Source organism: Fusarium redolens, assembly GCF_020744475.1.
Source record: "Fusarium redolens strain MPI-CAGE-AT-0023 chromosome Unknown BKA55scaffold_18, whole genome shotgun sequence".
Taxonomy (NCBI): domain Eukaryota; kingdom Fungi; phylum Ascomycota; class Sordariomycetes; order Hypocreales; family Nectriaceae; genus Fusarium; species Fusarium redolens.
Genome location: NW_025763681.1, coordinates 705,417 through 732,431, shown reverse-complemented (window position 1 = coordinate 732,431; position 27,015 = coordinate 705,417). Strand labels below are relative to the sequence as shown.

Sequence of the window (27,015 nt, the reverse complement as noted above, 5' to 3'; positions counted from 1 at the left end):
AAGGCTGGCTCCCCCAGGGTCGTTGTACCTGGGTATCACGCGCCGGAGCAGTGAAGGACGATTGGCTGGACATATGCTCCGACAACTTCTCGTATTGGAAACAAATGGCAACGAAGCGTACTTGTAGCCATTCAACAACCAGAAGCTGAAGTTAATCAGCATCTGTCCTTGGTGGCACGAGACGATGGCATGAAGCTGCGACGTTAGGAGAAATAGACTAATACATCATGCTACCACTTAAGTTACTCGATCAAATATAGGACTACTACGGGACTATTACAAGCCTACGAGCAGTTGGGGGATTTCAGCGTGCATTCACCAGTCATACGGACAGTGTGTTAAAATTCATCCGGTACATGGTTAGGCGTTTGAAAGCTAGGGATATCTGGCACTTGACGGCATGTATATCAATTCAATAAGGATAGGAGAGCATGTAGTAGTGCTCGGAAATGTTGATGCTTTATCTATGCCGTACATGTAGGCCTAGGCCTGAATCTACTACGAGCGCTAGGCAACTTCAGCCTCAGATTCCTGCTGTGCATCTCTTGTTGAACGATTAATGCTGCGCCAGGAACGAACTCAACTCTGCATTTGGGACTCGGCTGACGTGCATGTAGCTTCCGATGGGTTTTCAGGTTGTCACGACGGCTAAAGCCATTCTTACCGCAAAACTCGCAGAAAAAGGATTCGGGAGCTTCTCTGTGTAAACTAACGTGAAGGTTTTCAGCAAAGCCAAGCTTTCAGAGGGGAAGGTATCACTGGCTTAAGGTGCACTTACGTCTTCAGTGACGTTTCAGGTGTTCATTTCTTCGGAATGTCCAACTGCATCCAGGAAATTCACACCTGTGAATATTCCTTTGAAGCGTCCGAAGTGGCTCGATGCTTGATTTGCCTTTGTTCCTCCTCCGAGATCTTCTCGGTGATTTCTGCAAACATGGTACTTTTTCTGTCGTGCCACCACCAGCTCTGCCAGTTTGTGAAAGTTTTGGGCCATGTGACTCCAAATCATCGACGGGACCCCACTTAGAGGGGTTATCAACGTCCTTAGCCACACCCGAAAGCTTGAAAAAGCTTCTGGGGTGCTCATTTTCATCGGAAGGCCAAATCGGACTTGCAAATGTGTGGGACGTAGAAAAGTCATATCCAGCAATTTCTGAAGAGAACGTGCGGTCGAGTGAGGTCATCGAAGGCGAGACTGCTCTTTGGGATAAGTCTGGTAGCTCGTATGGGCTAGAGAAATCTGGTTGACTTTCAAAAAAGGAATCGAAACACGAATCTAGAGAGAAAAGTTGCTCTTCGGTATCGTATTGGCATGCAAGCGCTTGATCAGTGCCGTAATCGGTGAAGTCATCAAATCCGATACTCGCAGGGCTACTGCCAGGGGTCAGATGAGAACCCCATGGGTGCGTAGATTCAGTGTGTCGATATGCATGACTACGAGGTCTTGGAGCCCTTTCTAAACTTGCGTGGGATGATTTATTGGAATGAAGCCGAATCTTTATATGTAAGATATGCGACTTTCAAAGCTGATGGACTTTTAATAGAAACAAGCAAATAGTGAAAAGTTTAACAATAAGAAGGAATCAACATCGACCTCAGGTACATACAAGGAGAATTCAGTGTTTGCCACTACAGCAGTCAAATGTATGAAACATGTCGTCATCTGCAACAACGCACGAGTTTTTGATCAGCGCTACAGCGCGCTATCCAGTCACTCACACCACTTATCACAATGTTGTCAGGATTTAAGGGTATCTCCGGACCGCTGCGGGCTGCTAACCGGACTGAAAAGTATTGGGGCATTCGGCAAGACACAAACCCGAGATGATTATCACCAACGAAGCAGAATTGGAGGGCGTAGCCCTGACAGCTTTTGCCCAGAATCAGGCGCCATGAGACAATACAGTTTAGTCGAAAGTGACATTTATCATAACCTAATTCTTGTATTTTCCTTGTCTCAGAAAGCATCATGAGGCAGCCTTGTACGAACCGTTTCATGATGCGTCTTATCAACAAGTAAAATTAGACTTGAAGATCTTTTTGCAGCGCGACCGTTCTGAGATTGACTATATCAAGTTCCGTGGTAACCTTCGTAGCTAAACTTCATCATCACCATGGACTCCCTTCCCGTCGAGGTATACTGGATACTAGCGAGGTATCTATCCACCAGCGATCTCAGCAGCTTGGTCAGATGCAGTAGGCTAAACCGCAAACGCGCCCAGCCACTTCTATACCAGACTCTGCAGCTCAATTTCACATCTGGTATCGTTGACTGCAGTACCATGCTAGTCCTAAGGACGCTATCGACAAACCTACAGTTGGGCGGTTTGGTTAGATCTGTTGATATTTTACATCGTGGCAATACATACAATTGGAGCCTAGGTCACTCTCAACTCTTAAGTCCAATTCTTTCAGCCATCATGCTTGCTCCTGAGCGAGTAACTACTTTTTCATGCGAGTGTCCATGGGTTACAGGTACACAGCCTTTCCCTAATCTCAGAAGCTTGATTCACAAAAATATTCGATCCAAGGCAGAGCTTGAATGGGTTCAGTGGCATTTATCCCATTGCAGTCAGCTCGGTTCTGTCATCCTTAGCATTCCAGCCTGGAATCTAATACCAGGTACTACGTTCTTTGAAAATACTCTCTTAACACATCTGAAGGAATTATCGCTGCATGGTTTTGTGTCTCTGAACTTGTACCAGCCAGGACATGGAATCTGCGTAATCTGGACCTCAATCTCTGCCCTGGTGCCGATCGATTGATTCAGCGTTTGTTGGAAACGAAGAAACTCAGCTCCTTGAAAGTTCTACGTTTTGCCGGCCATCTTTCGAGGCATTCTTTTTTGGAACTGCTCTCGTATTTAGGTAAGACGTGCGAGTTGGAGGAGCTCTCGCTTCGACTGGGAGGATTGTCTCATCTCGCCGGTAAGAGTGGTGCCATAAGTTCGGTCCATCACACTGAAGTAATGGCGAACTCCAATGAAGCCGACGAACCTGTTCGACGCTTACGCTCGTCGTTGCTCGAAAATGTCATGAATCACGGCAAGGTGCTTCGGCTATTGGTATTGGATATTCGAGAGGTCATAGATCAACCGCAGTCATGCATGCGATTCGATCTCTACGGAGTGCAGAAGCTCATTGGGTCATGTCCCAAGATCGAGTTTATTGGCATGCCAGTCAACCTGCAGGCTTCTGGCGGGCAGCGTTATCGACGAATGAATTATGAAGTCAGTGGAAACCACCTCTTTGTTTGCCTGACTTGAAAGGGAGTTGTATTAATCTTATCACAGAAGAACATCCATTTATCGGCGAGGCAGCTGAAAGCGTTCCATCTCCGGGGCGATTATCGCCCCTTCAGTAGAACTCTGAACGACGCTAAGCACGTGTCAAAGCCATTCCGAAACCGCTCAGATTTTGAAATCTTCATAGGTCACTACGATAAACTCCGAAAAGTTTCTTTTAATCTTAAGGGCGAGCGGAAGTTCCTCAACGTCAAAGAGGAGGAGGTCAAATTGTATGATTTAAATTTGTGAAATATGGATTAGAAAAATGAATGAAAGATAAATCATCTCTTGAGAGACCCTCAAACATCGAAATGAACAAGCGTTGAGTGAAAGGCATAATCTGGAGTGTTGCATGCAGACAAGGGATCTTGAGATCACGCGCAGAGACAATGAATTCGGCAGGGGCAGGTCTTTCACACACCACATATCGTGAACACATCGTAAATAAGCGCTAGACACGGGTGACGTGGCTATTACCATGTCTTACATGCAGGTCAGGAAACGGAAGTTTCCCGTTAGTTGGACCGCCCTTGGGTCGCACAAGGCAGTATTACCCATCACACTCTGTTGCAGTCTCCATACAATGAGACAGTTCGGTCAAAGTGTTGACGGACGATTCGTGCGCATATGCTCCTCACGGTGTCAAGTACAGCCCCGATCGAAAGAAGCTGTGAGCACGACCCAAGACACTCTTATTGTGGCTGCCACAGTATCCGTTGCCTCCAATGGCTACGAGCATGGTTTATTATCGCTATCTCTGATCCTTCCTGATTGATCTTTTGTGAAAGATCTTTGTCGCGTCTGATCTTGGCCGGGATAATATGAATGCGTTAATGTCGAAAACAATCCAGTTTGTAATGGCCGCAGAATGAGATAGGGGCGTGGTTAGAATTGTGGACTTGATACAGGGCAGTGGCACTGCTGCGAGCTCTGGTTTGCTTCTGAGTTCTGACATATTCTGTCACAGTACAAGATACATTCAACGCACCACAGCAGCCAGATGGCCCATGACTTTGATCAGAAGGCCAGGCTGCCTCTGGTTTCGGTTGAGAATGTAGTGCACTGGAGTTCTTCCAATGCCCTGTTAGCTCTGCAGACCCCGTTAGAAAACTTGATCCTATTGAATAGAAAGCAAAGCTTAAGCGGTTACCTCTGAAATTGGACTCAGAAGATTGCCCTTGGACACGATAAATTTACTGGGGAAAGGATTTTGCGAAACAACGTAATCAATACACAGATTTATGGCGACGAACTGGAGGCATGTAATATATCACCATTTTATGAATGAGTTCAGGATCTCCAGCGTCTCTGTAATCCACACTGACATATTATTTTATGTATTCTCTTACCTCTTCCTCGTCCAAATTCCCCATTTCAACCGACCGGCAATGATAGCGTCAGCTCATCGAATGGTACACATAACAATAAGTATCAGAAATCAGCTATCTAATGCCAGACCTCAAACTTCATGTAGCGGCAAGCTTTTGCTCGGTGTATTCATCAATATCACCTGCAGGTATAGCGGGCGAAAGGTGCTTCATTTCAAAACCCTTGATTTCGAACAAACCCAGCCAGTGGATGACTTTCGTAACGGCCTGTTGAACTTTTTCCTTAGTCATTTTGACGGAGGTTGACCCAGTGATCGGAATGGTCTGGTATGGTCTGGTATGGGGGGTCAAACCAAACCATACCAGATGCTTACATAATAACCGGTATGGTATTACCGGTAAGACCAATAATACCATTAAGGATGCCAAGACTTTTAAGAACGACGTCGAAAAGCTATAGAAGGGTGAAAGAAAGTGTACTATACATGTGATGAGCCCAGACGGGCTGCTTTCTTTGTGGTCTTTTCGCGGTTCGAGTACGTGATGTTGTCTTGTACAAATTCGTCTGGAGGCTCGGGATACTGAAGGGGAGCAGGTGATGACGTCGAGACAGGTAGTGTGGGAGCAAGCGACGGTGTAGGAGTCTTGAAGGATAATGGCGTTGAGCTTGTAGCCAGAGAGGACGGCGAGGTTGGAACTGGAGATTCCATATGTGATACCTCAATACCGTAAATGGGTCAACTACGTGTTGTAGGATTGTAATTTTAAGCCGAGAAAATTCTTGACCTTGAGGCGCTAGCCAGTTTGGTCCATAACCCAGCCGCCTAGCGCCACCAACTCAGCCTATTTTTAGTCCATTTTAGCCTTACCGGTATGACTTGGTATACCGGTAATACCATGGTATTGAGATTTCTTCAAACCATACCAAGTCTTGGCGGTATTTACCATACCAATACCAACTCATACCAGACCATTCCGATCACTGGGTTGACCTGATGACTCTGGTATCAGGACGTCTTTCAATGCCATCCATTAAATGAACCGATGAAGGGAGATTGCTGGGTGTTTGCTGGTTAAAAACCATAACTAAGCCGACCGCTCCGACGTATATCGGCACTCCTGCCGGAAGACCCGAGGACCTAATTGCTAAAATGGCCCCTAGGGTTACCGCTCGAGCGTATATAGTAGAGTGAGACTGAATCTTCCCCAAGCCAATTCTCTTGGCCACAAAAATGAGCAGTCGGGTGTACAAGAAAGCATGGAGAAGTTTGACACAAGCCTCATGCGCAGAAGCGTCCTGTCGTACCACTGCAGCAAAGGATAGCACTGGTCGCAGCATCGCCGGCGCCTGGTACGATGCTCGAGTGGTTTTATCTCCCCTGCGCAACGTTCTAGCTAGACGGAGGCTGGTGATCGAATGGATCATGCAGGCAGCCGTGTCGAAGAGATCTGGCTGTACTGTTCTTCTGAATGCACGAAAGTAGTATCGCGTAAGCTCAAAGGTAGCAGCCAGAATATGCAAGGCCAGTGCCAGGGACTTCTTTGTACGTGGGTGTCCATAGTAAGCTGAGATACTGTGCCGTGTATGATATGCAAATATTATGACGTAGCCAAGGCAGATGAGCAGATATTGTGTGTTGCTGCTCGGTAAGTAGTATCGCTTAGGCTCAAAGGTAGCAGCCAGAATATGCAAGGCCAGTGCCAGGGACTTCTCTGTACGTGAGTGTCCATAGTAAGCTGAGATACTGTGCCGTGTATGATATGCAAATATTATGACGTAGCCAAGGCAGATGAGCAGGTATTGTGTGTTGCTGCTCGGTAAGACGTTGGTCCATTCAACCCACTGCTGCTGCCAAGCTGGGTTTCCACTGCCGCCTTTATCTTCCATAGTGAGTGAGCGCCTGGCACCAATGTTTCGAGAGCCAACGTTCCGTAGGGACTGTGACAGCAGGGAAAGTTTCAGTCTTGTTAGGGGGATCTGAACAGAGGAGAGCAAGGTTTGATGAGGGTATTGGAACTGGCTGAGACTCGATCCCTGTGTACTGAACATCTTTTAAAGTATGATCCAGAAGACGCGAGTTTAGTTTCGAAATTTCATAGGCAGTCTCTGAAGGGCTATTGTATGACCAAGTCATTTGTTGTGGTACCGCCCCTCAATCTTTTCACAAACCTGCCGTAGGCACGGAGATGAAGGCCCGAAAGATTGATTAGTATTCCCAACTGGAGCCATGTGAATAATTACACGTCCCAAGTTTGTTCCACTATTGAGAATTTATGGATGGAGGATAATGCAACGTTCACACCGTGCGACGTATTACCCGCTGACAAACGATTACTAGCTCGGTTAAACTAAGCAAGATGCGAGTTTCATTGACGGCCTGAAGGCACAGTCACCAGAAAATGGAAGAGAAATCCTTATTTTGCTCACACCTCGGACTTTGATAGACCCTATTTAATATCTTTTATTTGGGGTTGATCAAGCAGGTTAAGAGAAGGATTTGAAACAGGTGCAAATCATGTCCAGGGATGACGTCCATTTTTGACGCCACGAATGTCTTGAATGATGTATGTCGGCTTCGCTTTCTCTAATATACCGAAAGAGTAGTCCTTGATCTCCTCGCTCACTCATCTTGTTTCTTTTGATAAATGTATTGAGTTGTTTCCTTTGGGCCATATTTGAGAGGGTGCCTCAATAAAACTGCATTTATTTGCTTCAAACATCTCAGCAGCGGCAAATCGGAGGTCACCCTCATTCTTCCTATCCCTTGCCCAATCCGCCTTTAGTTTATTACTAGGTACCATATGCTCAGGCGCTTAGACTACATAAGTATTACCTCAAGAAAAAGAAAATTTCTTTATATCTTCTAGTTGTGCGTGATTGAACAGTCGAGACCAGCCTGTAAGATATCGACAGATTGATCCGAAGAATAGAACGGGGATGGAGTCTGCGAACCTCATTAACATCGTGGAGCTCGTGCAGCCTCATGCAATGTTTTACTGGCGTGACTCACATGAAGATAGAGCTGGTCGTATAGGCTGAGATAATTGAGTTCCATAGGAGTCATGTTACTGTAGGCCATGTACGGGTTGAATCCATCGCTGCTGGGGTACGTCTCTGAATTGATGGAGTCGCTAAAGTGTGTTGCAAGAGAAGGTGGCATGGGCACTGTGGAGGACATTGTGCTGGCAGCATATTCACCAGCGGTTACAATGTCTATGTCGGGCTGAGTAAAGTCATAGAGAGGAAGGGGAATCTCAATGGAAGCAGGATTGACAGGGCAACCCAAGCGGAATTGTTCGTTGGAGCTGATTTGGTCGTCGTAGGTGTCGGGAAAGCCAGGCTCGCCAGTAGGCTTCACAGGTGAATTGAATTGATGCTGAGAGACGCCAGGTATTCTGGGACCTGTAGAGCGTGGTTTCCTACTGCGAGATGCTGAGGAACGGCGCTTGCATTTGGTTGGCTTTTGACGGGGCTTGTCAGCCTCTACATCGTCAGAGGAACCAGCAAGGCGCTTGACTTTATTTCCTGTCTTCGGGCGTTAGTTATGCTCGACCAGCTCGAATGGCTTTCTCTCGAGTTTTTCCTGGTGAATACAAAGACCCAGAATCGACAGGATCCAACTTACGGTACTTGCGCTGAGCAAGGCGGTTCTGCATCCTCCTCCGCTTGCCAAAATCTGATATCTTGGTCCAGTCTTCTTCGGGCTTGATCAGAGCGCGTAAGGAGGTCGGATGGGCATAGGCAGATTGTGTCATGGGCATTGCGACATATGTGTATAGGTGAGTCTATATTGAGAGTGGTACCCCGTCTGGCTGATAAAAGAGGAAGTTTTAGCTATTTTGTCGTCGTAGTTGCTACCAAGAGAGCTGAGATCTCCTCACTTCATCCCCGCATATAGAAGTTCTGTTCTGTATGAGTTTCTTGTACTTGAGTTGACAAGTGTCAATTGCCAAGGCATCAAGAGCGCACTGATCCTGAGGGATAATGCTTGTCTTGTGCGATCGAGGAGGTCTAGGCCTACCTTAGCACGGGTCCCTTCAGAATCTCCACGGAATGTACAGGAGTAGCCCCATCAACCCTTGTTAGCTCGTGCATACCCATTTTTTTGGTGAAAAACGAGTGGCAACCAATTTCAGTCGAGGCTATCGGGATATTTTTATACCATGAATTAATGATTCACTCTGTGATACGCGAACAATCACAGTGGTAATCAATTCTTCGTGTTTACAGACCTGGTTGCTGTGGGTCTGTTAGGATCAAGGACGGTTTAGACAAAAGGGGAGAAGACAAATTTAAGTTCAAAAGTGGACTCGAAATTCACTACACAGTCGTTATATGATTCATTCATCGGCTAACAAGTCAAGTGCCTAACTAAAACTAAACAAGGCGGCGATCGGTTCCTAGTAAGGGACAAAAAAAGGAATCCCTATTTTTCCGCCATTGCGACGGACGCGTCCCAGTCAACGAGATACGTCAAAGTCGCTGGAAATGATCGTCAAAAACAGCCTCCCTGCACATTTTCGTACTCAAGTCAAACCACTGCGTCGCTGTGATCTTCCGTGGCAGAGACATCGTCACCACAGTTGTTAAGTCATCGATATACGCGTCCTGTACATCAAATTGTAGAAATTATACGTACTGCTGGGTAGCCGTTTATGAGCCTCGCACGGCTACAGTTAGCCACTGCTAGATCAACTGAGAAACTGGTCATATACCTTTCGCCCAGGAACTCTTCCAATGGATCTGTTGCTCTCGCCAAGATAGTCTCACACGTCATCTGTGCCAAACCCTGATCTGGCATCACCTACTTCCCATCCGCATCTTTGAGACGTCTCTTGGCTTCTAGAAGCGCAACCATACTCCTTGATCTCACCAAATGGCCTCTGTCGCCCTCTATCTTGACTCGGGGTACTTCCAGGGTCTTCACTGGCAGGGCTGCTTGAGTTGATTTGCCAAGTACTTCAATCAACGTAGTTTATATGCAATAAATTCCTCTTGCGGCATTTCACCATGCGATTTGCGAACTATCTGTATTTGGATAACTCGTCCAGTCTTCGAAGGTTCTCTTCGAAGCACAACCTGATCTTGTTCTCATGCCCGCTTGCGGCTTCACTTCCAGCCTTTAACATTTCCCCTTCTTTACTTTGGCGATAAGTCTCGATTTCCGCCAAATCTGCACTAGGTAGACCCGAAATGATCTTAGCCAATTGTGGTTCGGAATATACGCTAATGAAGGCGAAAAGAAATCCAGTTATATCTCTGCGCGACTCTTCAGCACCGTTTCTGTACTTTACTTTGGCTTCCTTGGATTCGGATTTTCTTATAAACCACCCACTATCTTCAAGATTTCTGAACAAAATGTTGAACAAGGTTTCGGATGAAGAAATGACTTCCAAGACCTTTGAAGCTTTATCGATATACGCATTCATAGCGGTAAAGGAGTAATGGTGTACCCAGATATCAGCAAGCTTTTCATCCATCTTTTCTATAGCCCATTGCTTATTGATGATCTCCAGGATCTCTTTTAATCCCTCTTTGTCTGGAATGTCCTTTCTGCCATAATTATGCAAGAGTCGGACGATGATTTCTTGTATCCTGAGCTGACGCTGCGCTTCAATTATCATCCTCGCCGGCTTGATCTTTTTATTCCTTGTGATAGGTATCTCCACGCGCTGCTCCTTTGATAGCCAATTGGCAATGCCGCTTTCGTCATTTCCTGCTGATTCAATCGGAGACTGTCCGGCGTTATTGGGCCGATACCCGTCGGCGCCAGAATTCCATATTTGCCGGAATAAATCAAGACTTCCCTCAGCTGCAGCAAGGTGTAAGACATTGTTGCCATCCCGGTCGATGGCATGGATATCATACGACTCTTTCAGGATGAAATGCTGCAGCATGGCAGCACGTTCTGATTCTTTCAACGGTTTCTCAGGGCCGAAAATATACCAATCAATTCGATTGGGGTATAATCCACCCCCGACGCCGGCGTGATTGTACCACCAGTCATTGGTCTCCTTGGGATAGCAGTTTTCTATTCGACGAAGGACATGAACGTGGCCGTTACTGGCAGCAGCTCTACAGGCATGGAAGACTTGGTCATCTGTCAACCGCTGTATGCTACCATTTCCACATAGATATTCGACCACCGACTCATGTCCGCGCTCTAAGGCTGCGACCAATGGCGAACTAGGTACATTGGGACCCTGATAGGCATGTAGCCACAAGTCGAAGCCGACAGAATCCAAATGTTTCAAGGTATCGATGTGCCCAGATATGGCCGCCATGGTGGCCGGATTGTAGGCTTCGACGTTTGTGAACTGCTCCCCACTCATTTCTAGGGCTTTTATATCATTGACTTTACCATGATAAGCCATCCAGGTAGATGCCCAGCATTTATCGTCCGGCTTCAATTCTGCACCAGGTTCCGGGTCCCGGCCAAAACGTGCTGCAGTCAAAAACGCGTTGCGTTTTGTATCCTTGTGGGAAGGGAGGTTTTCAAGACTGGACAAATAAAAATATTCGGATGCATCATAGCAGCGTCGTGCCATAAGCGCTATTGCCACAGCCTCTTTCCACGACGGTCCGCCACGATCCGAACTCTTGTGCAACTGGGCCAGGATCTCGTCAGCTGCTAGATAGGCTTGACTATCAAAAAGAGATAAGAATCTTTGAATAATCTGGTATGGGTCGCCGCACGGTCCCGCAGGTGTGTCTGGTTTTGATGTATAGTAACAGTTCGAAAAGAACTTTTCCACACGGCTGCGTATGTGTATGTTACATTCATACGCGCTGGCGAGGTTGCCCAAATCAAGATAATTAAAGATACGATCCCAAACCTCCTGAGATAGCGCAAAGATTCCAGACATTATGGGAAGTAAACCTGCGGTAATCCTTGAGGTTTATGTTGGTAGAGTTATAGGGCAGCAACTGAGAGTAAAGAAATGTCATATCTTCTTTATGATACCCCTCACAGTAAAACCTAACAAAACTTGTATCGGTCTAATTAGGCAGGAAAAACTGGATAAAATGACCCGCCATAACCAATCGTAAAAAGGGTGCCCGGAAGAAATATACCCGCAGCCAGGGTTCAAATCCACGACACTCCACGACACATTTGTGAATATGGCGTGGATATGGATGCTGACTAATAACTTCGATGTGGAATGGGTGGAAATGGATCCATTATGGAAACGAATCCATATTGTGGAATTTGTGGAATGGAAACCTACTTTGTCTAACAATGGTAATTAGTGGGTCGCATCCATGCCTTGGTGACGTCGATGTTATTGTCACTCGTCCATTAGAATCCTATCTAGCGACCCGATCAAACCGGCACGCAACCAACTCCGTAGTGTCTGACAAAGCCCAATTGTACTGGCATCTAGCCTATTGCGGCTCTTGGTAACCATGCGGCCAGTGGTCGAGAATAGTCTCTCACACTCGGCTGACATTGGTGGCACAGTAAGCAGATCCAAGGCCATTCTAGACAACCGGGGGTATTTGAGCCGCCTTATGTGCCAGTATTCGTAGGGATCTGTGACAGAAGCATCAGCATCCTCGATATCACGCTGCCACTGCTCGTATTCATCAAGATCCAGACCGCCAACTGAGGACCTGGGGGATTGAGCTGGGGATCGAATTTGCGACTCGGTAACAGAAATCCCTCCAGTCGTCAGTCCTCGCTTCTTTGTGCGCCACGCTGTGAACTTGTTTCTTGAGGTCTTCAGCCGCTTATTGGCAGGCAACTCAATCTCTGGGTCATTAACCTCCAGGTCCCTATACTCTCTCTCCCAGAGATCCTGGACCATCTCCTTCGCCTTGGTAATCCACAATTGTCTTTCGTCGTCGTCTCCCCACAAATCGTCAAACAGTGCCCACCGGTAGGCAGGATGAAGAACTGCAGCGCCATAGATCAGGGGGCTATCGTTCAGATGCTCGTAGTATTCGTTCAATTTGAGCCAACCCAGGTTGATGTTGACAGCGAGGTGATGGCCGTCCGGAAAATTGGCGACTGCTCTTTTCGCGGATTCGAGGGTTTCGAGAAGAAATTCGTACGCGTGAATAAGATCCCAGCTTGTTCCTGTACAAGTCAGCTGTTAAAATAAGAATCGGGCCGCTTTTGAGAAGTCTAAGGCTTACCAGACAGTGGAGGGTCGATCTCGTTTTCCTCAACCTTTCTCTGGTGTTTTCCCTGTCCATCGCCCTCAAGACCTCTCACAACCAGCTGGAAGTCAAGCAAAATGTCGTAAAGAGTCCCGAGCACATGCCAATCATCAGGTGTCATGCGATTCTCTTCCTTCAGGAAGAAGGGCAGCTTGGAGCCCTTTTTGATGTGGCCAGCTCTCGTCAAGTTGACCTTCTCCCACTCGTTTGATGCTCTCTGGATAAAAGAATTATAAAATGGCCTCAAGACGAGAGCGCGTTCAATCATCGAGAATTGAGAAAGCCACCGGGTAGCATTGTCGACCACAACTCCAACTGGACAGTGTTTCTTGAGCTGAGCGTCATCAGAGAGTTGGCTCTCGACAGCCTGTACCTTCTTGAGCATATCGGTCCACGTGTCCGATCTGCTCACCTCCTAGGTCTTCGTGAGTATGACTAATAAAGCCGGGGACTCAGCCACCTACAACAGCAAAGTTATGCCATTTTCCAACAGAGCCTCGCCTCCTCCAGACTTCATGCTCCTTCGCTGCCGTGTGAAGTCCTTCGAAGACCTCTTTCTCAAAAGCATCCGGGTTCTTGCCATACAGCATCTGTTTCACTACTATGTTGACAACGTGGCCAACGCAGCGAACCCATCGCTTCTCCCAGTCGAAGCCAAATTCTAATCCAAGCTCCCCCATCGAGGTTTTATTGTTACCGGCATTATCCAATGTGAAATATCCGAGTTTATCGCTGATCTCGTACTCCCGAATGATCTCGATAATCTGCCCGGCGATATTCTCGCCAGTGTGCCGCTCTGTAAGCTCAGGCAGTCCGAGGACACACTTCTGTGGCCGATTGTTTGAATCCCGAAACACACATGTGATGCCGTATAAGGCGTGTCGGTTACCAGACTTCCAGCCATCGTACTGGATATGGATCTGTCCCGGACTCTTTCGCAAAGCATCCTTCACTCTTTCCATGTTGTTGGTAAATTCTCGTTCTGCGATGGCACGCACGGTCACGTCAGTAATGTTAGCTTTTGTGATCTCAACAGATGGATTGAGGTAGTTGAAGATGTCTCGAAGATCTTGATCGTTGACGATCGAGAAGGATTGGTTAGAATTGACAATCCAGTTGACAAGTTTCTGCTGGAATACAGTTTTGTCGAAACGTTTGATCAAGGTATTGATCAAATCTTGTTCCTTCGGCTCCTTCGGGTTCAACTGTAGGATTGTTGCAATGGACTAATGTGCTTTCTCGGATGCCTTTGTAGGCTTTTGCCTCTTGCCTGTCGGATCCATGATGCCATTGTGGTCCGTGTACAGGTGACCCTCAGCGTTCTGCAACCCTTTGATGGCATAACTCTTTGGCCTCGGCCGCTTTTGCTTGATGCAAAGGCAACACACCCATCGGCGTTCCCCCTTATCGGCATGCTGGATATCGTAGCCGAACTGATATACCCATTGACGCACTTGGCCGTCTCTCTCCGTCAAGGTCCAGCCTTTGTAGAGCTGAAAGAGTCGTTGATTGTCTTCTTCTGTACGTTCTGGAACGGGTGTGGTTGACTTGGTAGGATGAAGAGTGGCCATTTCGGTTTGGAGTAGTAAGGGCGTGAGTAATAGTAAACCCTCCTAGAATAGACTTGTTTGAACTTTGTGTACGGGTAAAACAGAGTGGAAAATTGTTGCTATTGCGTTGTTATTGGCGATGGAAAGTACTTAGGGTATGCGCTATTTCACAAGGAAATCCAGGTATTTTCAAACCCCACCTAAATTTCCATTCCTTTCCACAATTTCCACATGTGGAACATGTGGAAGGGGTTCCGTGGCGTGGATATGGAAATGCTGAAGCCTACGTGGAATGGAATGGAATGGATATGGATCCACATTATGGATCCATATGTGGATTTCGTGGTATGGATTTGAACCCTGCCCGCAGCATGTACCTACCCCACTATACCCCCAGCCACCCTACAGGCTGCGATGGTGTTTACTAGACGATGATCCCTTGAGAAACGAATGGGGCTGACGGCTCTGTGAATTGGAGTTTGTCTGTGTAGCAGCATTACTAGCCCTTTGATCTGCGACCGGTACAGGTAGTAGCTGAAGGGTGCCAAGGGGCAACGCCTTAGAAAAGCAAAATTATGATTGAATTCGGGGCTTCATTTCAACATACACCACTCAAGGAATTGTTTTGAGACACACAAGCAGGGCGGGATTGAGAATGCTTGTTCGGTTCATCACTCATCAAATAAGCACTTACGAAGAAACGCCCCGTGTTTGTAATGCTGCTCTTACGGCTGCTACTATTATAAAGATCACCACATCTTTTAACCCATTCTCCCTTACTTGGGGGGTATGTTCCCTTATTTAGTCACATCGTCCACAATATTATCGCTCGCCTTCCGACGCTATTACGCACCCAGTGTCACCATGCTAGCTGAGCTTTCCGTCGCCTTTACTTTAGCTGCTTTTGCTTTGGCTTCGCCGCCAATTGATAAGTTATGTCCAAGTCAAAGTGGCATGCCCGCAAAGCCAAATCCCACCCTTCCAAGCAATGGTGGTGGTAAGAATTAAGTCCGCCATGTAGACATATGAAAAGATTTCAGTTGAACTGACGTAGCCTACAGCTTCTGAGCTCCCTGAACCGTCTCAGGGAGCGGCTCTCAAGCATATCGCGCTTGGCTTTGGTATTCAAAACTACACCTGCGCCGATACCGACACCACTCCTACATCTGTCGGTGCTCTAGCTGTCCTTTACGATGTCACTCATCTCTACCCCGGACAAAGCCACTCATCTCTGACCCAAGCCGAATGGGCTTCGCTCCCAGGTGAGGTTCTAAACACGCTGAAAGTTCCTCTGAATCTCAATGAAAATGGTATCGGAGCCTCCCCCATCAAACCGTTTCCCAAGAAACAGAATCTCAAGGTTAGGAGCCTTTCAAAGAAGATCTCCTACCTTGGCCATCACTACTTCAACTCTGTCGGTGTTCCGACTTTCGACCTTGACAAGGCTTGTCAACTGCTGATTGCAAAGAAGATTGACGGTATCAAAGCTCCTGGTTCTTCCCCGTCTGGACCCGATGGCACTGGTGCTGTGGACTGGCTCTTCCTTGGTGATGCTGGCGGCAGCCACGGAATTTCTTTTGTCTACCGTGTTCTGACAGCCAGCGGTGCTTCTCACGGATGCAAGAAGAAAGGAGTTGATAGCACTTCCTACGCAGCCATGTATTGGTTTTACAATTAAAATAAAGCCATCTTCAACGGCCGAAACATTAAGGGATAAATAAGCTGGCAATTACAGTTCCGAAATAAACCTTGGTCGAACTAGAGTCGGAAATTGTCTAGTATTCTTGTGATTGCGAATTATCAGATTCTTTGCTCTCTTTCTAATGTCTTTAGATTGTCACATATCTGTTCTCAGCTTATGGCGCCCTTTGGTGAGGTTTATTGTTCCACAGGGAAAATCGAACCGATGCCTGGGTAAACGTGATGTTAGTGTATTTAAAGACATGATCCGACATTTCCTTCCGTACAAAACCAAAATTTGAGTAACGCAAATGCTGGGATTTACAGCTTGACTTATTAACTTCCTTCAGGCTCTCAGGACTTGATAGCTCGTGGGCCACGACGAAGACGTAATTGACAGTGTAGTACCCTATGGCGGCCTTTCTATGCCTAAATTGGCTATGGAAGTCGGGCATGGTGACCATCTACTGCGAGGTACATACCTTACCCTTAGCCAGTTGTGATACACACCGTCAGGTAGACCTTTAGCATCATAAGATTAGTCTTTCCATCTTCAATATAGCATTTGAAAAGTTTTCATTCATCGGCATCCATGCACCAGCTCGGCCTTCTTCCTTTCGTCCGTGCCACCAATCGGAGGCCAATGTGGGTCTTCCAATGCTCCGCTGGCCTTAAGCTCTTAGCCCATGGACGGAACCTTTTTGATAATTCACCTCGTACAGTGGGATGCAAAAAGTATTCGCAGGTGTGTAAATAGGTTTGTTGCTCGGAAGCTAGTTAGGGGTAGCTTGTCAGGTTCTCAATACCCTTATATTACACCGAGATCAGCGGGATAACCTAGTCTCGAGTACATAAGCTAAGTTAAGCTACTAACTAGCGTAGCTAACATACACACCTGCGAATACTTTTTGCATCCCACTGTACTCCTACCCGTATCTATCGGTTTCTTCACAAGTTTGACACTTTGGAGACTCATTCTAAAAAAAAAAAAAAAAAAAAAGGGAATAACCTGTTCCCTTCCCAGTGCGTTAATCGTTCTTTACATCCTTGCGGTTGCCAGAATGATCGAAGAGAGATTGAGAGAGAAGATTGGTAAGTAACATCCAGGTCGCTGATCGACCAATCTAGTCTGCTGCAGCTAGTAAGCGCTGTCACAAATTAGCCCCATTGTGCTCATCAGTTTACAAATCCAACCACTGTAACTATTCCTCATCAGTCTTAGCATCCTAGTAAAACCGGGTTAGACGTTCTATTTAATTCACGGACCTCCATACCCGGAGGCTTGTTGAACTACCGACTGCTTGCCAAGACGCCAGCGTCACAGGACCCGACAATCATGCGGATGCGAGCTGTTTATTCTTAACCGGCTTATCCGTGCCCAATCACGTCATACAATGAATGAGGCGGGGATCGAAATGAAAGAGGATTGGAATTTAGCTTTGGCTAACCTTAGTAGGGCTAGACCCTACGGGGCTGCTCGTTTTGTTCTAACTGAATACCTAGCCAATCAACCTAAGTTTGTTTTATCTTCGCAACTCATTAAACTGTGCTCTGACTACAAAGTAGAGTGTAGTTGACTTGATTGGCTCTGATATGAACTCCAATTCATTTCAACGACTTAATACCCATTCTACAGCTTCAAATATGTAAGAAAGTGGTGTCTATTCGAAGAAGATTCAACAATCAGCGACAAGAAAGGATGAGTTCTGGCACTTACGAGAAGAGACGATGGTCGTCTTTGTTGCATGCAGTGGAGTATCGACTAACGGTAGACGTCCAATAAGAAGATCAATGTTGAGCCTTGTCGGGGTCTGCGGCACGCGGCCATCCAGGAACGAAGTGAGCAACAGGGCAAAAGCAACGGTGCCCCCACGGTCGGCACATTATGTTGAATACTGGTGAAAATGAGACCGGCTAACCGGATGACCGAACTACCGGTCAGAGAGCTGTCTCAGCACTGTAATAACCTCTTAGATAGGTCATTACTGAACAGATAGAAATAGGGTTCCAACCCAACTATCGGAGAGAGAGAAGGACACACAATTGACCCCAATATCTAACACATTAACGGCCTATAACCTGCACCAGCCTCTTGGAATCGCCCGAGTCAGTCGCACAATACATTTTAGTCAGAAACGAGGCACGCATCTGGAGAATCTATTAGAAGCGACGCGTGGAAACCCGCTCCTTGCCCAAGTTTGACGTTATCTGGTGGAAGCGAGGCTCATCTCAATTGCGTCAAGGCTGCGGATGTATCACGGAACCACGGCGCGCCCAGGATTCGTGAGCAATACCATATTCTGGCAAGATTGTCTCTCTTAATCTTAACCCACCAGGGTCCGCGAAGCTTATACCCTGGGTTGAATGAGGGGGCCAAAGATCTTTGAAAGAGTACGGCTGCATTGTCGCTCGTACGGCAGCACTCTACAACTCAGTGTCCGTTTTAATTAGCTTGGATGTGTGACGGCTGGCTGAATAGGGTGGCTTCCAGAGCGGAATGGTTGTTGGGAAGCGGAAGCCTCGAATCTCGATGATGCAGCCGCGGTTTCGGGAATTGCCGGATTTAACATTACAGTAACAATTGACCATGTCCGTAAGATCCAGCGCGGGAAGACTTCCGGGGTAGCACGCCCCCGTAGGTACTGTATTCATGCATGCGCGATTTAAAATTGAGCTTGGGGTGCGACTGACTCAGGGCCCGGTTGCAGAGGCCAGATTTACAAGCTAGTCGACGAACTAAAGAAAGTGTCTTGATTGTAACATTCAACGGCTTATACTGCTGCATTGGTCAACTCGTTTCAATCTTGCATGCTGCCAAGCTTCTCATCAGGTCTGGTCGTGAGACATTGATAAGTTGGATGATCATACTAATTCGTCGAAGCGGCGCAAAACTTCGTTATCGAAGTTGAACCTATAGTCACTCATCCTATATGTCGCATCTCCGTGGTCGCTCATTTCGATATCAAAGGCTTTCCACTCTGGTCGGTAATGGGTCTGATTGGAAAAGACAGTAGCGAGAAGCCGAGCGACATGAGCAGTCTTGTTTATCGGGGCGGGTCTGTCTTCCTTCACCCTGAAAAGGCTAGTCAATCTACATGACCTCGTGTTTCGCTTTGACGCAATGACCGGACCCATGAATGTCAATGCTTCACAAACATTTTGTTCTTAACCCTCAAGGACGGACTCTGATCCCTGTCACTCTCCACCTCGATTTCACAGCACTAAATTAGGGCCCAAGCTGCCGGAGACTTCGCTGGCTGGACCGGGAAGTGCTAATTGCGTAATGCCCAGCCTTTCTGCTCATTCTCGTCATATGAAGTACGCAATGGTACCATACTGGCCTCGTTACATACCGAGAGGCGGCCGATAGAAGCAAGATTCTGATGAATCGAGTTGACTACCACGGGAGCTGAAGTTGTCACTTGCGGATTAAAGAATCATGAGGCTTCTGAAGATCTCTCAAGTTTCTTCACCCTCACCAATCGCGTTCGTCATGTCTCCAGCTGCAGCTCCCCTGCTCTGCCTGGTAGTTTAATAAAGTCAAAAGTTTTCCTGTATACCATCAGGTGAAGCCCGTGAGTAAAGTGTCGATACAGATCGCCCCTTGATGCTCGGACACTTGCCTTGAAGGGGTAACGATTTGGCCTGATCATGTTGGTTTTGACATGGGTGGGTGGAGTCATCATATTCATAACGAGGGCAGCGCTTGCGACTCACTGGTCCCAGGCAGGGGTTTACTATCCATGACAGAAGGCAGTAGCAAAATGCTGTTGGTGATCGGTACTGAGTATTGCTTTCTGAACCAACACAACGAGAGGCAGACGTCCCGACAGTATGGCTCACAGGCGGGTACTGAATGTGCGATGCATTATAAGGAGAAAAACAGCGCCAGATAGGAATGAAAGTAAAGTTGTCGAAGCTGTCACAAATCTAGTTGTCCTCATTTTTTCCCCGTTTCTTTTTAACAAGTTTCGCGACACCGTCGCATCGCGGCTCATCACTTAGCTTTTAAGATGGACTATGATTGGTCACGACAGAAAGGGGTGTTCGTACATCCACACCCCAGCACTACCCAGCCCTTCGAGCCATCTGGCTCAGTTCCTCTACCGCACTCAATATCTGTCGCCAACTTGTCAGCGCCTCCATCCCAAGATACAGCACAGACTGTGCCCCTGACACATCTGAGTAGTTCTGCCCTTCCCACTGAAAACATTCCTTTCTACGACGTGGTACCGGAGCCTACCCTGAATTCCTGCCCTTGGGGTTATCCATCTTGTCCAGGCCGCAGCTGGTGTCCCGTCTCACACCCTCTACAATACTCCACCAACTATAGCTCCATTGATCACTCAATTTCGGACACAAACCTGTTCACGTCCACCCAAAGCACCTTTTACCAGCAATCCATTCAGCCAAACCCACCTATAAGCGCAAATATCTACATGTATGAAAATACCCTGACATGCCTATTGCCGAGCGAACGATTTATCCTCGAAGAAAGATTGAAAAACAGATCGTGGGACGATATTCTAAAAGAACACAATCAACGTTGGACCCCAGTTAATCATCAGACTGCGCTCATGAATAGGCTGAAGAAATTACGGGAGAAGTATGACGTCATCAATCAAATCCTGCCATCAAGGTCAGGAGCCTCTAAACGGTCAGGACACAATACATGTTCGGTTAAAATGCCATGTGCTGCCTGCGGGCTGCAGAATTACTAAGATCTCTCTTGAGATCAACTAGAACTATATTTCGTTGTAAATCAAGACAATACTCATTAATCAGAACCTGGTTGTTACAACTTGGTCTGCACAACTCCTATTACTGACCCAAGGCAACGACGGGCCAGGCGGGAGGTGTCCCAGTTTTGAACAGTTTATTTGCATTGTATCTTCATATGACGATAGTTTAGCAGCCTAAGCGGTCCAAACAATAATCAACTTATAGCCTAACCATAAAATAGGCGTCACAGTTTTAGTATATTAAAATATACAGGGCTAAATACCATAATTAGATACTAAATTAATTGCTGCATTTAGTAATATCCTAATTCAGAAGCATTTTATTCAAGTTAATACTAACTAGAGTAATTATATTATAATTAATGTGATAAATAAGTTATATATGTACATATATAACAAGTACAGATAATTATATAAATAGCTTAATAACATAAAACTTATAAAAGACCTCCACCCCCTCAAGGATTTTTAAACTTCATAGAAAATAATTTCCTATTTTATTATATAATATGGGGTACGTAAGGAAGTCTTCTGAACCAAATACCAAGGTTTTACTCTATGGCCGTCTCTCCGGACGGTATCCTCGAGCAGTACTTGAGAAAAACCTTAAAAAAAAAGCCAAGTTTGAAATTGTCAAGAAATTTGAGGATAGACCGAACTATTTTGTTTGTACAGAAACTGCCTTCAAAAATATGGACAAATATAAGGAAGGGAACAAGGTTTCCCAGGCAGTGGCGAATATGACAACCATATGCAAACCTGGCTGGTTATATGATGCTCTAGAAGGAAACTTAGACCCCAAAGAGCACCATATCCAGTGGCCTCCAGAAAAGAGAGGAAACCCCCTGGAGAAGTTAAGGTGGAACAAACTACTACACGAGTGTTGGGTTCGTGCAGAGCAAGGAATTAATAGTTGGCAATGCCGGGCTTTTATTATTCCCCTCCTCCTCGGGGTGTCCAATGAGGCCATGGCAGCCGATTTTTCAGTCCACCTATCTCAATGCGAGATGCCTGTGAGTATTACATTGGTTATTCCTAATGAAAATGTTATTCTAACATCACATAGAATAAGAGTCAGAAATATCTTAGTACAGTTGATCTGCAGAAACGATTTTCTAATGCCCTTCTTGCTAGCAGTAAATCATACCCTAGGCCTATAATATTCTCATCAGATTCCATCTGTAGAGACCTCGATCTCCCTTCTGTCGCTGAGATTAAAAATAAAGACGGCATGGACTTGAATGGGCTTGAAATATTTGCTCTCTTAAGAGATCATAACGACATTCAGAAAAATATCCACAGTAATTTCGATTCTATGATATTGTTCATATTCATATCCCAGGTTTCACTTCATGACAAAGCTGAAGAGGCGCTGAACAGTCTGCTTAAAAAATTTCAAGATACAGAAATGGAACAAGGGTTATGGATTCTCCATCAACTCATCCGCAATATGTCTATGCGGAAAATCGATCGCTTGTTAAAATGGCAAGATATTCCTACTGAAGATACAGAAGGCTGGTGGAAAGTGAGGTATAGAAATGAGGAGGCTTTTGTAATCTCCTTATACAATGAGATGGAAGACCAGGAAGTTTGGACTGAGGTAAAAATCAAGGATTTTGAACGATTTTCGAGACTTAAGTCTAAGGAGAAGATAGACTGTTACATTCAGGACCGCCGCAGTTGTACAGCGCTACTTCCCACGGGGTTACGAATTCCCCTTTCCAAACACCAGGAGGATGCGAATGATAAGCAAGATGATGAGCAGAGCTCCCTGGGAGATGCCTCCGACGAAAAAAGAAAGGGCAAAGATAAATCTTAGGCAAATGAGTAGAAGGACTCAGTTTCGGATCACTAATAATCATCGGCCTGGTGTCTGACTTGGCGGTCGGGCAAGTTATGGTGAGGAGTTAGCTACCAGGGCGCCCTTGTCATTATTTGCCCTGTTTGTAGTGTTTTGGTGTGTTTTAGACTTTCGTGTCCATCTTCCATCTTGGTTTCTCTGTTTACTCCGAGTCTGTTACGTACTCTCTGGTGACTAGGCTTTCTATCTCACCAGATATAAACTTGGAGTACTCTTGATGGCCCTCTCTCTCCATCAGTACGGACATCGATGTATCCTTCACTACGTCTTTGCATTTTTTCTGTAGGGTTACGGGAAGGGTTTGCATTTAGATAGTCAGTTTCATCGGATCGTGTAGACTCCTAGTATTAAATGAATGTCCAAAGGCCTTATGAAATCGTGAAGCTACACTTTTTGTGGTTGAATGTGCTGTCTCTTACAGTCCCCCAGTTCTCAAACGGCATGTGCATATGTCAATGCGTCCTATCCATGCCATCTTCCAGCCGCTCATCCATACATCAGGTATAGGTAACTCAATTCCGACATTTCGGCCTGGTGCAGCAAAGAAAACAAAAGGTTTTGAACGAACTATGGCTATTTGCGGCGGTACGTTTAGCTTATGGTACATGTGTCAACAGCTTGGTTGCTGTCAATGTCAAGTGTATTCTTGAAATCACATAATCAATTTGTAAAAGGACGAATCAGATCTTAGTTTCTTTAATATAAATTTAGTGATTCCAGGTAGCTTGTACATTCCCATCCGAATAAGATACCAAAGTTGAATGGAAGGAAGAAGAAGAAGAAGAAGAATACAGCGAAGTACACTTCATCATATAGCACAGAAGCGCAAACACAAGCAATTACTCACCCCTTTTCCTGGTTCCGATAACAGCTATGGCGAGTCGAGCCACAAAACATGAGAAAATGCTTATCTTTTCCTCGCACTAGAAGACGAAAGAGAGGTGATACCTTGGCACAAATAGTTTGTATTTATCCTTTCTTTTGATAAGGAGCCGTAGGATCTCCCCTAAACTAACCTCTGGAGACATGAGTATCTGTCGCAAGGTATCACCTAAACTAGCTAAGGATCAAAAGAGATCGATATTGATGATTGGACGAACACCTGCCAGTCTTTATAGTTTCGAAGGAAGCGCCGGGACCTCGTCAGGGCTTCTGAACGCACGTAGACCGTTCATAAATGATTCCCACGATTCATCAGAAGTGATAGGTGCTGTCACGTAATTGTCTATATCAGATTGGGAAGCAGATTCCGATCTGATCTGGGCCAAGACGGCATTGTAGGACTCAGAAGCTCGAGAGGGTGCATATGCCTGGGCTACTCGCCCAGGCGCAGGCATAGGATCTAAATCCTCACACAGGCAGATCCTCTCATACAACAACAGCACATCCAACGAGAGCCCCGCGTTCTCGGCGGCCTCATAGGCCATGCGATGCCCGATTGCTTCGGCCAGCAATCGGCATCGAGGTAGAATGTGACGATCAAATGAAGCGCCACGATGTTCCTCATAACCCCCGACTCTCTCAAGCCGCGATTTCATGTCTGCCAGTAAGTCTCCCTCGCGTTGCGCCAAGCGAGACGATCTGTTCCGCGCCTGTGGGAGATCTAATTTCCCTCCCAAAAGCTCTGACATGAAGCCTATGAACGGAAATGGTCAGCTTACTTGTCAAGTCAAGGCGACTGCCAGCAGGCAAATGCCAATGGTACATACGAATACACAACACCAATGTATCGCCTTCGGCAATTGAATTTCCGTGAAATGTTAGATCCAGCTCGCTTATTTGATTGTACGCGAAGAGACCTTGCCACCCGCATCTTTCAGCGAGAGACCTCAGGACTTGAGAGGCTCTGACTACAGTCGCCTTGAAAATGGTGGCAAGCGCGTGCTGCATGGGGTCAGTTAGATCAGGGCACATATCTATGGTCCAGTGAGCGAATGCATGCAAGACCTTCCCATGAACCCATCCCTCGACGATCGGATGTTGCTGAGTAGTGAAGCTCATAATCTTCTTTCTTGCTTGCGCATCGGTTGATGTGATAGTCCTTCTTTCGCTATAGACAGCAGCTATGCGTGTGCTGACCTTGATAGCCGAAATGCCCATGATAGAGAGAGACAGCGTTCCAGCTGCTATACGCCAAATCTGTCGTAAAAACTCAACACGGTCGTTCTCTGGTTTTGAAGAAGAACCGAGCAAAGCCGATGAGGGCAGATCCACATGGTTAAAAGTTGTCAGAGAGTGGTCCAGCGGTTTCGTACCCGGTCTTGTAGGAAGAATACGTGACGTAATCCCGGGCCTCATCCCCCCTGCATCGCTGAGGAACACAAGGAAGGGCTTCACGCCATGACTCTGTCCGTCAATCATGAGTCGAGCGAACACTATGGCGACGCGGGGCATTTCGCAATACGATGTTGTCGGAGGCATTGCTTTTGAAGCTCCTGCATGAGGAGTATCCAAATCGTAGGAGCCATCCGGCAGCAGCGTTGCAGTTGTTTCCAGGTTGCGAGCATCCAAGCCATGGCCAACTTCGGTCAACATGAATTCACCACAAATATCAAAATTCAAGAGCTTATCGAGTAAGTCTTGTAGATCGGGACGCTCTTTGACGAAAGAGCAAAGTGTTCCTATGCAAAGGTTTATGTGTATCGCTGCGATAATGAATGCCGTCATGTCGCGGGCAGCAATCACTCCATTGACTTATTCAGTATAGCCCCAGGGTATGCTAAGGATTATCAGACTCACGATCAAAATGGAAATTCCAGAATTTGGGGGTCAGATCCTCGATGTCATGTTGTGTCAGACCTGCCAAGTATCTTAGTGATGCTCTCTAATCAAGACTATGCACGCACCGCTGTGGCGACACATCGATTTTGCTCTCTCGTAATGTATAGCTATGTCTCGTTTGGAGGCGGGGGCCACAAGGTCATGGTCGCGGCGCCAAATGTCCTGTGTAAGGATTGCTTTGGATTGAAACATGCTGGAGGCCTGCTGTCTCAGATGACTTGACGTAGCTCTAATGAGTGTAAGTAGAGAACAATGCACGGCCAATATTGCAAGAGACAGGCAAGGTTTATTTTAGCTGTCCAGTTGCTCTTATAGAAAACGAAACAGTCTTTTTGGACCGCCCATCGAAGTATCGAGCACACTCGTCAGACAATCGTGATAATCTCGACGAGATGGATTAGAATGTGAAAACGCAGGTCCACTTTCCATCACATACTTTAGTGAATCATGTGGATTTTTTTCAGGTAGGGATTTCGGTAATGGGATGTTGGGGACTTCTGAAAACCTCGGAAGCAGCCTCAATGCACACTCCCCCATCCCCCCTCTCCCCCCTCCAAATAAAAATACAATATCTGAGAGTGATCTTCTTTCATGAGCAGGTGTTGACTAATGTTAAATTGTAAGAAGAAGCTTGTTCAAGAGCTCGCCGTGTTCAGGCAGCACGCTGGAAAGTTTTAGTAAAGGAGGATAAAGTTTGTATTCAAATAGATAGAAGCTCTATAATCTTTTACCTTGGAAAGGAGCAAAGTACTCGCCTCGTAGACAACTGGTCAATGTATCATCTAAGAAGTGTTGCTCAAGTAGTGAGCCTGCTTATCTAGGGCAACTTAATTAATGGCCAATAATGAGTCTGACATCGCCCAGCTTGATGAAGCCACCATTAGTTTGGTCAATATCGTCGAAGCATACAGCGCTACTACCAAAGGGATTGAGGCGTAAGAATACACACAGACCATAAACGGAGGCGAGCCCCGTCGGCATCGCGAAGACTAACATTGAACCCGGATGAGGTAGCAGTATATTTGTCATTCCCAGTAGTCGGTGGAGCCATTGGAGCCCGTGGCGCCCAGCCATGAATCAGTACGCTTAGGTCGTCATTGAAATTTCCACTCCGCTTTCACGCCAGTCACATTTGTCCAGAAAAGGCTAGTGTGCACTATCCAGTTCACCTGCGTTCGGGCATCATCAGCATAAGCCATAACATGACGCGGTTTCACAACGTTGTGACCTGTGGAGATGACAGCCTCAATTTAACTGACTCTGCATGGCGGGCCTATTGTTTCTCATGATAATACTAGGGAATCCGTGCTGTATCGCAGTCTATACGTTGTATTTACATCCAGTTACGTAGCAGAGACCGGTGTACTAAGTATTATGCAGCGTAAAAGCCTGCCCCTGGTGAGTCTCTCTTTTTGTATGGGCTAGCTTCAGATGTCTTGTTAGTACGTAATATCCCGTTTCGGGGATTTTGTTGAACAGATTGCAGCGCCGAGAACATGGCTCTAGATACTCTTTCCCTGCAGTCGCTTCTACAAGTCACTATTGAACCGGCTATAAATATCTCACACAATGGTAATAAATAGATACTCGCTCAAGTCAGCTTGGCACGCTCAAGGGACTAAG

The 27,015-nt window shown here is 46.4% G+C and overlaps 9 protein-coding genes across 9 annotated transcripts; 4 read left to right on the top strand and 5 right to left on the bottom strand.

Annotated features, from left to right (window-relative positions):
- Positions 1-464: 464 nt before the first annotated feature.
- Positions 465-1,663, bottom strand: BKA55DRAFT_598126 (uncharacterized protein; the record flags this gene model as incomplete). Its single annotated transcript, XM_046196177.1, has 3 exons — positions 465-694; positions 791-1,434; positions 1,608-1,663. 3 exons carry the CDS (start codon positions 1,661-1,663, stop codon positions 465-467), a joined length of 930 nt encoding a protein of 309 aa, XP_046044285.1.
- Positions 1,664-2,114: 451 nt separating this feature from the next.
- On the top strand, positions 2,115-3,535 carry BKA55DRAFT_598125 (uncharacterized protein; the record flags this gene model as incomplete). The annotated part of the gene is made up of 3 exons (XM_046196176.1): positions 2,115-2,325; positions 2,664-3,229; positions 3,293-3,535. 3 exons carry the CDS (start codon positions 2,115-2,117, stop codon positions 3,533-3,535), a joined length of 1,020 nt encoding a protein of 339 aa, XP_046044284.1.
- Positions 3,536-4,561: 1,026 nt separating this feature from the next.
- On the bottom strand, positions 4,562-6,502 carry BKA55DRAFT_667230 (uncharacterized protein; the record flags this gene model as incomplete). The annotated part of the gene is made up of 3 exons (XM_046197819.1): positions 4,562-4,948; positions 5,607-6,180; positions 6,334-6,502. The coding sequence occupies 3 exons, from the start codon at positions 6,500-6,502 to the stop codon at positions 4,753-4,755; spliced, it is 939 nt and encodes a 312-aa protein (XP_046044283.1). The 3' UTR covers positions 4,562-4,752.
- A 1,069-nt stretch (positions 6,503-7,571) lies between these two features.
- BKA55DRAFT_598123 (uncharacterized protein) lies at positions 7,572-10,899 on the bottom strand (the record flags this gene model as incomplete). The annotated part of the gene is made up of 8 exons (XM_046196175.1): positions 7,572-8,140; positions 8,241-8,400; positions 8,553-8,659; positions 8,713-8,757; positions 9,142-9,223; positions 9,255-9,285; positions 9,424-9,526; positions 9,951-10,899. The coding sequence occupies 8 exons, from the start codon at positions 10,897-10,899 to the stop codon at positions 7,572-7,574; spliced, it is 2,046 nt and encodes a 681-aa protein (XP_046044282.1).
- Positions 10,900-12,743: 1,844 nt separating this feature from the next.
- On the bottom strand, positions 12,744-13,046 carry BKA55DRAFT_522574 (uncharacterized protein; the record flags this gene model as incomplete). The annotated part of the gene is made up of 1 exon (XM_046188594.1): positions 12,744-13,046. The coding sequence occupies one exon, from the start codon at positions 13,044-13,046 to the stop codon at positions 12,744-12,746; it is 303 nt and encodes a 100-aa protein (XP_046044281.1).
- A 1,904-nt stretch (positions 13,047-14,950) lies between these two features.
- BKA55DRAFT_580541 (uncharacterized protein) lies at positions 14,951-16,037 on the top strand. The gene is made up of 2 exons (XM_046193961.1): positions 14,951-15,325; positions 15,390-16,037. Exons 1-2 carry the CDS (start codon positions 15,118-15,120, stop codon positions 16,004-16,006), a joined length of 825 nt encoding a protein of 274 aa, XP_046044280.1. The 5' UTR covers positions 14,951-15,117; the 3' UTR covers positions 16,007-16,037.
- A 3,823-nt stretch (positions 16,038-19,860) lies between these two features.
- On the top strand, positions 19,861-20,729 carry BKA55DRAFT_710035 (uncharacterized protein; the record flags this gene model as incomplete). Its single annotated transcript, XM_046200771.1, has 1 exon — positions 19,861-20,729. The coding sequence occupies exon 1, from the start codon at positions 20,022-20,024 to the stop codon at positions 20,727-20,729; it is 708 nt and encodes a 235-aa protein (XP_046044279.1). The 5' UTR covers positions 19,861-20,021.
- A 530-nt stretch (positions 20,730-21,259) lies between these two features.
- On the top strand, positions 21,260-22,569 carry BKA55DRAFT_544404 (uncharacterized protein; the record flags this gene model as incomplete). The annotated part of the gene is made up of 2 exons (XM_046190708.1): positions 21,260-21,763; positions 21,817-22,569. The coding sequence occupies 2 exons, from the start codon at positions 21,260-21,262 to the stop codon at positions 22,567-22,569; spliced, it is 1,257 nt and encodes a 418-aa protein (XP_046044278.1).
- A 1,154-nt stretch (positions 22,570-23,723) lies between these two features.
- On the bottom strand, positions 23,724-25,584 carry BKA55DRAFT_598121 (uncharacterized protein; the record flags this gene model as incomplete). Its single annotated transcript, XM_046196174.1, has 4 exons — positions 23,724-24,247; positions 24,321-25,232; positions 25,351-25,410; positions 25,458-25,584. 4 exons carry the CDS (start codon positions 25,582-25,584, stop codon positions 23,724-23,726), a joined length of 1,623 nt encoding a protein of 540 aa, XP_046044277.1.
- Positions 25,585-27,015: the final 1,431 nt, after the last annotated feature.